Source organism: Neodiprion lecontei, chromosome 5 (assembly GCF_021901455.1).
Source record: "Neodiprion lecontei isolate iyNeoLeco1 chromosome 5, iyNeoLeco1.1, whole genome shotgun sequence".
NCBI lineage: Eukaryota > Metazoa > Arthropoda > Insecta > Hymenoptera > Diprionidae > Neodiprion > Neodiprion lecontei.
Genome location: NC_060264.1, coordinates 19,502,850 through 19,512,943, shown reverse-complemented (window position 1 = coordinate 19,512,943; position 10,094 = coordinate 19,502,850). Strand labels below are relative to the sequence as shown.

Genomic DNA, 10,094 nt, shown 5'->3' with positions numbered 1-10,094 from the left:
AGCAGACGCTTTTTCGCTCGCCGTTTCTCTCCTGTTGGTCCTACGCTCTTTTCGCTGCGTTTTCTGAGTTTCCGAGGGTCCAATTAGTCGGGTGAGGGTCGTTTACATCGAATCTGAGGCCAAACACTTTGGGCTCCAAAAATGTAGAGAGAGTAAGGCTAACCTTTTGTATTTTTGGCGAAAATTTCCACGATTTTGAAAAGAGCCGGAATAAATATTTTCGAGCACTATTCCGACGTGATCTTGCGAGAGAAATTTATTGGGCGTAGTTCCAATACGCTGCGATAAACGCATTCAAGGTTACAGCCAAAAAACGAGATCCTAGGTAGGGTAGCGTGTGATAGGGTAGGGTAGGGTAGGGTAGGGTAGGGTAGGGTAGGGCCTCACCCAACAACTGGTGAACTCCACAAGTCCCCCCGCAATGCAACCACGTGGGAACGATGCTGTGGTGGTGAATCGCACGGTTTGCACCGCCAGCTGTCAATGTGGCAGCTCGGCGGAACATGAACGCATGTTCCCCCACTACCGCACCACGGTGGATAATGGGACAACAAAGTCCGACTGGAGGGTGACTGTGGAGTCAACGCGAACCGTCGCCCCAGCTGCGGGAGGGGGCTGTACAAGGACCGCGAGGAACATGCTCGTGAGGTGCGGTGCTAGGGATGAAATCCATAAAGGACAGAAAACAAAAAGACAAGTGCCGCATAAAAGTGATGTCGAGTGGACGGGAGGTCGCAGAAAATGACGGGTAAACAAATAACTCACAGCCGAGTAATTGTTCAAGGTAATATAAGTGATCATCAAAGTGACTCGGGAAAAGTGCCAAACAATAAATAAGTGGGCATTCAATCAAAGTAAACAAACAATAGCACTTAATAGGCCGCAGGAATCCGCTTCGGCAAATTCCGACGGGCAGCAACGCACGGCAGGCCAGAAGTGAGGTAGCATTATAAACATATTATTATCCATATTTATAATTGCTAAAAAAAAAGACTCGAGTGCCTAGATGATAATAAAAATTCCAGCAGGCAAATAAAATCAGTAGTAGTAAATAGTACTAACACTATAGAGTAAGATTAAGATTAAGCGACGGCCTTTAAACCGTAGGACAGGAGTAGACTGACCGGCGCGGAACCCCTGCGTTGGCAAATTCCGTGCCGGCAGTAGGACGCGAGCCGTAACAACGACACGGCAAAATGACAAACGAACTGACTGACGGGGACTTGCAGAACAGACATGTAATAAAATAACATAGCCACAATGGACAGGACATACAAACTAACTAACGGACTGACGGGGACTCACGAGACATATAACTATAGGATAAACAGGACAGTAGAGCAAGGGCGACGGGCGCGGAGATGTGGGGCCGACAGGCCGGCGAGGAGCATGCAACCAGGGGACAGGCGAGGGAGGCTATGACAACAAGCCGGCCACAGGGACGAGGTGAAATAATGCGAAAGCGGTTCCGCCTCGTCCTGGGTGATGAGCGGCGGAGGGGTTTTAGCCGGTACAAATCCAGCACTATCCGAAGACACCAATTTGAACATCTGGATGTCTTTTTGAAGATTTCCCCTTCGCCGCTGAAAACAATAAAAAAAAAAAACGGTAGGGTAGAATATAGGGTAGGGTAGGGTACTGCTACGACCTACTCCAACTCCTACGACTTCCACTTCTTCTACTCCTATTTCTACACCTATTCCCGATCCTACTCCTGATTCTACTCCTGATTCCACTCCTGATTCTACTCTTGATCCTACTCCTCATCCTGATCCTGATCCCACTCATGATCCTGATCCTATTTCTGATCCTACTTGTGTTCCTACTCCTGATCCTAGTCCTGATCCTACTTCCACTCCTACTTCTACTCTATTAAATATCATATAAATTTTATACTCACAGTGCACAAATCCTCGTCATTCTCGTCCTCCTTTTCTTAGGCCTTTTCGTCGTTCACCTCGATCACCCTCAACTACCACCAACCACCTCCAACGACCACTGCTAACCACCTGGGATTGTAACTCGAATACTAATTAATATGCTCAGGATTAGAACACATCACAAATATTGTGTAAGGATTTATATAATTTTGTAAGTGACACATTTTACCAAGAAGATTATGAGAAAATTATAGAAATTTTATTAGCGCACTGAGAGCTACTGAATTTCTGCTTGCGCGAAAAATGAATTGAAATAATTCATTGTAAACATGACAAGTTTAAAGAATTTTGGAATAAATATAATTACAATCGCCATTAAATATTATAAAAATGTTTCACTCACCGTGCACAAATCCTCGTCCTCCTCGTCCACCTTGTTCTCCACGTCTTACTTGTCCTCCTCCTCCCTACCAGGAGTTTTACCAGGTAGCGGACCTGGAGCGCAAGAACCATGGAGCGCTTGTCCTGGAAGTCGAGTTTCACCAGGTTGCGGACCTGGAGCGCAGGAACCATGGAGCGCTTGTACCGGAAGTCGAGTTTCACCAGGTAGTAGACCTTGAGTGTAGAAACTACGGAGCGCTTGTCTTGGAAGTCGAGTTTTACCAGGTCGCGTACCTCCTCCGCAGGAACCACGAAACGCTGGTCCTGGAAGTAAAGTTTCACCAGATAGTGGACCTTGAGCGCAAAACTACGGAGCGCTCGTCCTGGAAGTCGAGTTTCACCAGGTAGTGGACCTGGAGCGTAAGAACCACGAAGCGCTGGTCCTGGAAGTAAAGTTTCACCAGATAGTGGACCTTGAGCGCAAACACTACGGAGCACTCCTCCTGGAATTCGAGTTTCACCAGGTAGTGGACCTGGAGCGCAGAAACTATGGAGCGCTTGTCCTGGAAGTCGAGTTTCACCGGGTAGCCGACCTGGAGCGCAAGAATCATGGAGCGCTTGTCCTGGAAGTCGAGTTTCAGCAGGTATCGTATCTGGAGCGCAGGATCCAGGAGGTAGAGAACCCGGTACTCGAAATCTGCGGAACGCGATTCTCGTACGTCCTCTCCTCTGCGCGGTTGTTTCCAGACTGAGGAATTCGGCTAGCTGATTTTCGTCGTCGACGATTACTATAGATCAATGTCGTCAAGAGAAAAAAAATTTTGGGTGACGTCACTTTCTGAACATCCGAACATCCGAACATCCAAACTTTGGTTTCGAACTTCAATATTATGTACGACTAGGGGCTTCGCCCCTGCGCGCTTCACGCGCCAACCCCACCTGAATCTGAATAAATTATTGAATAAATCTCTGATTGTTATCTACATATTTCCTCGACTGCAGGTCCTACGCTCTTTTTCATGTCTTTTATGCGTAGAGCTGGCTGCTTGTGATGTCGATGCTGTGTCTCAAGGCATGTCTGCTTGGTCTAGAGGGCATGTGATAGCTTGCTCATATGCAACTACCATTAAGAATTCGGCGAATCGGAGAACTCCTAGCGCAAAATTAGTCCTGATATCAGGAGAGCATCTCTCAGCCTAGGAGGGCGATCAAGAACAGGGACTGACTGATTGACTGCTTGTGATGTCAATGCTGTGTGTCTCAAGGCATGCCTACTTGCTCAAGAAGGCATGTGATCGCTTTCATATATGCTACATTGATTTAGAATTAAGCGAATTAGTGAAATTTTAGCGGAAAACTTCTTCTGGTATCAGGAGAACATCCGAGTCGATGAGGTCGCTTGAAAACAGGAATTGACTGATGGATTGCTTGTGATGTTAATACTTTACCTGCGTATGCATATCTGCTTGCTTGAGAGGGCTCACGATTGCTTGCTGAGGATCAAAAGTAACCGTCGAAAAGAAAGAAAATTGTACCAACTTTTCGGAGAGTAAAGCTGGATAACAAACTAAGTGTTCTCGTGTCAGTGTCTAGTACTTTAACAAGTGCCCATATAGTATTGAATATAATGTCACATAAAAAATTTAATAATTATATGAGGAAGAAGAAGTGCAATGTACATAATCCTAGACAGAATATGAAAACTGTCATGCGAGGTATTTTCTATTCTAGTTTATAAGTAGAGTTTAAGCTCCGGCCTGGGTGCAAGTGCAATGGCCCTATGCAGGGAACGATATATATGATATTGCATTGTTACTATCTGATGTAACCTAAAGTGAAGTAAATCAATGAATTAATTGATTACTTTGTATTTTCTTCGTATTTTGTGAGCTGTTGGTGCTACGATCCTTGGTATCCCGTTTTGGCGATTCTCAGTGTTCAATTGGTTTGAAAAAGGTGATTTGAATCGAATTAAAGGCAAAAAGCGTTTTGCCCCGAGATGAAGTAAAAAGCAAGGCAAATGCTATGGATTTTTTTCTGAAAATGTCGACGGTTTTGAACAATGCTGAAATCAATATCTACATGCACCATATTGACGTCATTTTGCGAAAGGAATCAATTCCGCGTAGTCCGAATACGCTGCGAGCAACGGATCAAGAGTTTCAGCCAAAAAAGATAGATTTCCATCCTGTTATCTCTGCTGTCGATTCTATACTCTTTTTGATGGGATATCTGCGTTTCTGGGGATCTGAAGCTTTTTTTGATGCATTTTGGCTTGCATTTGATATATAAACACGAACATTATTCCCAAACTTTTAATTTCGCTGCATGTTAATTCACATCATAAGCTCACGAGCCGGTTGTCTTACTTTGTAACGCCTAGATCCATTGATCTCTACGTCGTTAAGCTGGGATCTCATAGGCAGAAAAAAGCAGCAGCAGCTTAGTAACTTACTAGATGTTACTAATATCCGTCTAGTGATTTGACACAGCAGCAGCGCTGCTCATAAAATGTCTCAGGTTTGCTGCTTTGCTATTCGGATGAATACATAGTTCACGGACTTCACGCACCAAAAATTTGCGACGAAAGTCGCAACAAAGTTAGCGACTTTCAGTGAATTGCTGTTGCTGGAGCTACTTTTTGCTGCCCATAATATCTCAATCTTACAGTATTTCTATATAGACCGATGATGATACACATGTCTCCCAAAGTTCACACATAGTGCCGCAGATAAACAATTCAACTATTTTTTGAAATCGGCTGAATGTCGACTGAAAAAATACAAAGGGGTTGAAATACACCTTGCTTTTTCGATTTTCATAGTCGAAATTTAGCCGATTTTCAAAAATATTTGAATTTACTTTTTGATATCGAAATAATTCCACCTCAGAATCGTTTTGTAGGACTTTTTTTCCAGTAATTGGTCCCTCTGGAATGTGGAAAAGACATCAAAAGACTCGATCGTCATAGCAACGGGTACTTTAATACGGGAAACAGGCATGGAATAACGTATCAAATATGCTCACGTGATATACACGCATTTTCCTGTATCATCATTTCGTGCCTGTTTGATCACTTTATTTCTGCTCACGAACCCGTATATTTGTTTAGGTGCTATTTCATTCTTGATTGCCCCGTTGTTATAATTTAATGAAGTGAAAGTGTTGACGCGTAGAGTTTATATATTGTTCATGATCATCTTAAATTTTCGATGATGAGCTAATAGATATAATGCATGTGTAAGAAGACTCCGGTATACTGCAGTATAAGAGTAAGTGATGTACTAATTGCAATAGAATAATTGAACCTACCACGATAAACTATCAATTCTTAATATCCTATTGTTATTTCCATGTGACTATTCGAAATTTTATTCTCAATTTTTTTTTTCGGCTTGGATTTGATTGGAAAATATGCACTTGAACCGTGGGATCTGTAAATATTTGATTAATATCTGAAAAGATTCCTCAGTAGAAAACGTGAACAACCTTTTCCTTTTCGTAAGTAATTTAATTATTGCACCGTTGTAGTGGATTAAAATTAACGCGAATAACTAATTTTCAAAAACCACCGTTTTGTCTGCACTGGGTTTGTTTTCTAAAATTGGTTCTCATTCACACGCATAGTTCGTGTTATTGAACAAAGAATCTTCGTTGCGTGTTGTAATGTAATTTCCACAAATAATTTTTCTTGTGTCATACATAAAAGATGTTCCATGTATGCGACGAGGTAAAACCTCGATACAGTACAAGAAACCATTTCATTTTGTCAGTCTCTGAGATGCAATAGTCTGTCACGATAATAGAATACGAAGAGCAACGAATATCACAGCCCTATATATTTCACCGAATCTTTCATAATTTGAGCAAATATTCTTTCACGGGGTTGAATTCCTTCTGATGAGTAGCGTTCATTGCTGGAACGTAACCCCAGTATTTCATTGCAGTCGCGCAGGATTGCTGAACTTCCTCCACTTCCTCAAATGTCAATTCCGTTTTCCAATGAAACGGAGTTGCTGCTGAATTTCGAAAAGTACTCATGGTGTTACCCTTTTTGACCTTCGTATGAGAATCGAGAAACTGCTTTGTGCTCGGATGAAGATCGAGTCCGTAAAATTTATAAAGTTCTTCAACGTGTTTGTACGGATCCAGGGAAAGATCTTCGTATCGTATCACTCTGCGAAACATAACGTTACTTTATCACCAAACTCACTTATAGAACACAGCTAGAGACAAGTAATCGCAGTATAATTTCACGAAATATCGAAAGAATGATAAGAAGATTCGCAGTTTCGTCAATCATGTGGAAATTTTGGTGTCCGTTTAGGAGATTCGATGAGTGATTGATGAGCGGTTATTGCAAGCTTGTTCAACGCCGTGTTTCGATACTCCAATACGATAGTATTACATTAGATGCATGTGGGGACTGAAACATGTTTTTGTACAGTTACCATTCTGCGTTTACAAAAAAATCTTTGCAATGCAAGGAAACAGCATACTTGAATCTAGTTGGGTATTTCTTCAGCAGTTCAACAGCAACTTTGTAATCTGAGATCAGATCCGCGCACGTCAAAGCTGGATCGGAACAGTCAGGATGTGGTTGACACCAGTAGTGATGTTTTCTTGATTGAAAAGTCCCGCGAGGATCTCTGACCAACAACACAATGCGTACGGCTAATCTGAAAAACGGTCGTGTTCAGCACAAATTGAAGTGAAGAATGTCAGATTGTGGTTGCCAATAACCATATACGAACTTTTCTTCCGCGAGAAGTTTCTGTGCAACTTGTAACCTGAGTCGTACAAATTTCATCGATTGGAATGGAAAGAGCTTACACATTGCGCTGAGGAATTTGTGGTTATAGCACAGGCCTTTGTGAGCTTGGCATTGTTTCCACAAATGCGTGTTGTGATGAAAAACCAAAGAATGCGTTTTTCCGTATTCAATATATTCATCTGAAATACAGAATCGGAATGAACATTCTCCATGCGAATAAGAAACATACGGCGCATACGCAAGACAATTGATCCCTATTGGTCGAAGAAATCATACCGCGACGATATTTTTGTCGGCAAGACAGGGGGGGCCATTCGCTTGAAACGCCTCACGAGATTTCAAACTTTTCGCCGTCAAGCGGAGAATTGAAATTATGTTGTTACGAGGACTCGAAGCAGTAATCAGTCATCAGGCAGTTGAGAATGAAAGTTTGCTTAACCATCTAGAATTACTATATAAATTATTTTGGATCTGCATGACGAAAAAAGAAAATTCCGACAAAAATGGGCGCAATAGCCCCATTCTACATACATTTTTGAACAGCCTGCATAAAAATCTGACTAAGCTCGTACATGTACGTTAAAATATTCAATCTGTTAATTTTCATCATTACCTTTAGTTGGGTTGTACTGATTCAGAAATACTAAGAATATTGAAGAATGTAACATTAAAATAAAAATTACCTAGATCTCCATATTCACAGTTGAGCAGATCCGTGGTCAATTTCAAAGCCTTTTCGGCTAACGGAGGACCACGAATTTTAATTTCATCGAAAGCCAGCAGCGGCTCGAAGTGATAAAAGTCTGCCGGATGTGCGTTGAGAATATCGCCCAAAAATGTGCTTCCGCTTCGCCATGTTGTTACAATTATACTTCTGATCGGTGTTCCGTTATTTTCCATCACCAAATCCTCAAGTTTGCTGCAACGTAATATTACTTTTCTACAAATTAAAAATCTTGGGAAGGTTTGGAAGCTCTTGGATGACAGAGTGCAGCGTGTGAAAAATATGAAAACATTCAGTCGTTGAAAACAACTTCCTCACCTGGCACTGATATTATATTTTCCATTGGGATATTCGTAGCCCTGCATATCTTTTATAATCAATTCTCTCTGCATATTAAGGATTTTTTCGATATCCTTTGACTCAGAATCAGGTTGTTTCTTATCAGCTGTGGTATTCTGAAATAATAATGTGCGACACTTGGAATAAATATAAGAATAAATGCTCACGGAAAGGCTGAAATCAAAACAATCAATTCGGAAGATACTATATTCTTGTACAGAGGTATTTTTTTTTTCTAACAATAATACCCTACTTCTGCTTGTAATTAATTTCAACTTATTGAAATCAGTACATCAGTAACATCAGTATAATATTCAATATTAAATGGAAATGATCAATTTGTGAATGATCAAATTTACAACGGTGATAATGATAATTGTTTTTGCTGTTTTCGCCGCCTAAAAGAAAGTAAGTCAACAGAATAATTTTTTTAAAGTCAAAAGCACCAAACAACAATTTTAAATTGAAATGATTGGAAAATAATCACCATCTATTTTACGTCCACTTCTAATGAATCTGAAATATTTATCATTTTCACTTCAATTAAAGCTTTCGTAACTCTGGCGAATGATTTATTTTAACGACACGATATTTAAACAGGTGATCGACGGGTACACGGAAATGAATAATTTATTTTGTCAAGTCCAACCGATCAGCAGTACTGCCGAAAACGTTAAAAAGGATTTAATCAATAATAAGTAAAATTTATACGATTTTGAGGAAAACCTTTTGGTTAACTAATTGATACGGTGCCAGTACATAGAATAACGTAATAATAAGATTTATCAATTCAAGATTATCAACTGTTTGAAAATAGTTGAAACAAGAAAAAACGCTACATTTATTTTCCACTGACATTTACTTTTTGGGGGAAAAACTAACATTCAGGAATTCAAGTACAGACAAGATCAGTGAAAAATTGTTTATAATTTCGTAGCATCAGATGGCTAGTAATTTCTGTATTACTCTGGCTTATGTAATTGTTGTATATGTACATATGTATGTGTATAGACCTGTACATGTTAATTACAAAATATCTTATCGAGCGACCAATTGCTCTAAGATATAATCTGATTCGACAGTTTGATTCTCATATCAATTGGTAAACATATCAATACTTCCGGATAATCAAATTTTGTCGTTATACTTTACGTATCTGATCGACTGGTGTTTGATAACAAGAAAGCTTATACCTAATTAATTCGCAGTCAGGATTTCTGACCTAACTTACATTTTTCTTTGACTCGAGAAGGGCTGCCGACGGTTGCATTTCGTACATTGAAGGGTTGCCGTATTTCCCATCGAAGAATAAAAACACCGAGAAGAAACATCCCATTACCAACAAGCCGCAAAAGTTTGTTTTCTTCGACATTATCCAGTGGCTCAGTTCAACACCGCTCATACTTGTCGAAATTCTCAACACGTTGATTTTGAAAGTTTTTTTTTTTTGTGATTATATTATTATACGGTGTAAGAAAGAAAATTGAATCGTTGGAAAAACGCGAGACACAGAAACTCGGAATTTCTGATCATTCGATCATTTAATATGTACCCTGATCATGTGTTTTTTTTTCTTGTAACTATCCGTTCAATGAATTACATGAAGTATTGTGTACTCCGTTTAGAAATCTTTTATTTTCTTTTACAATGAGTTTCTTTCTCTTCGGAATCAAACACTTCGTCACATAATCAGGTTTTTTTTCATGAAATTGCACAGGGAGTCAAGTTTCACCGAACAAATTTTATACAATATGTAGCGCGAAAAAGTTTATATTAACTTCTTGAAAATACAGTGCACAATCAAATTTGACTGTGAATTGATTATGAATTAATAAAATTTGATGAAAACTAATATTTATAGTTTCCAACCACACTGAGTTGACAATATCAACTGATACTTTTGATCACGTCTAACTACTATTATTGTACGCTGAGGCAAAGAATTCACTCATAACGATGTTTCGAATCTTTACAGGTGGAGGGGACCATGTCAGTG

The 10,094-nt window shown here is 40.0% G+C and overlaps 1 protein-coding gene across 2 annotated transcripts; it reads right to left on the bottom strand.

Annotated features, from left to right (window-relative positions):
• Positions 1–5,894: 5,894 nt before the first annotated feature.
• Positions 5,895–10,094, bottom strand: LOC107217699 (carbohydrate sulfotransferase 5-like). Of its 2 annotated transcripts, none has more exons than XM_046740097.1 (6): positions 9,330–10,094; positions 8,078–8,214; positions 7,719–7,954; positions 7,016–7,214; positions 6,761–6,940; positions 5,895–6,438 (listed from the first exon to the last, which is right to left on the bottom strand). In XM_046740097.1, exons 1-6 carry the CDS (start codon positions 9,498–9,500, stop codon positions 6,117–6,119), a joined length of 1,245 nt encoding a protein of 414 aa, XP_046596053.1. In that variant the 5' UTR covers positions 9,501–10,094; the 3' UTR covers positions 5,895–6,116. The 2 variants fall into 2 exon arrangements, with proteins under 2 accessions (XP_046596053.1, XP_046596054.1); XM_046740098.1 differs by lacking the exon at positions 5,895–6,438 and adding an exon at positions 6,447–6,687.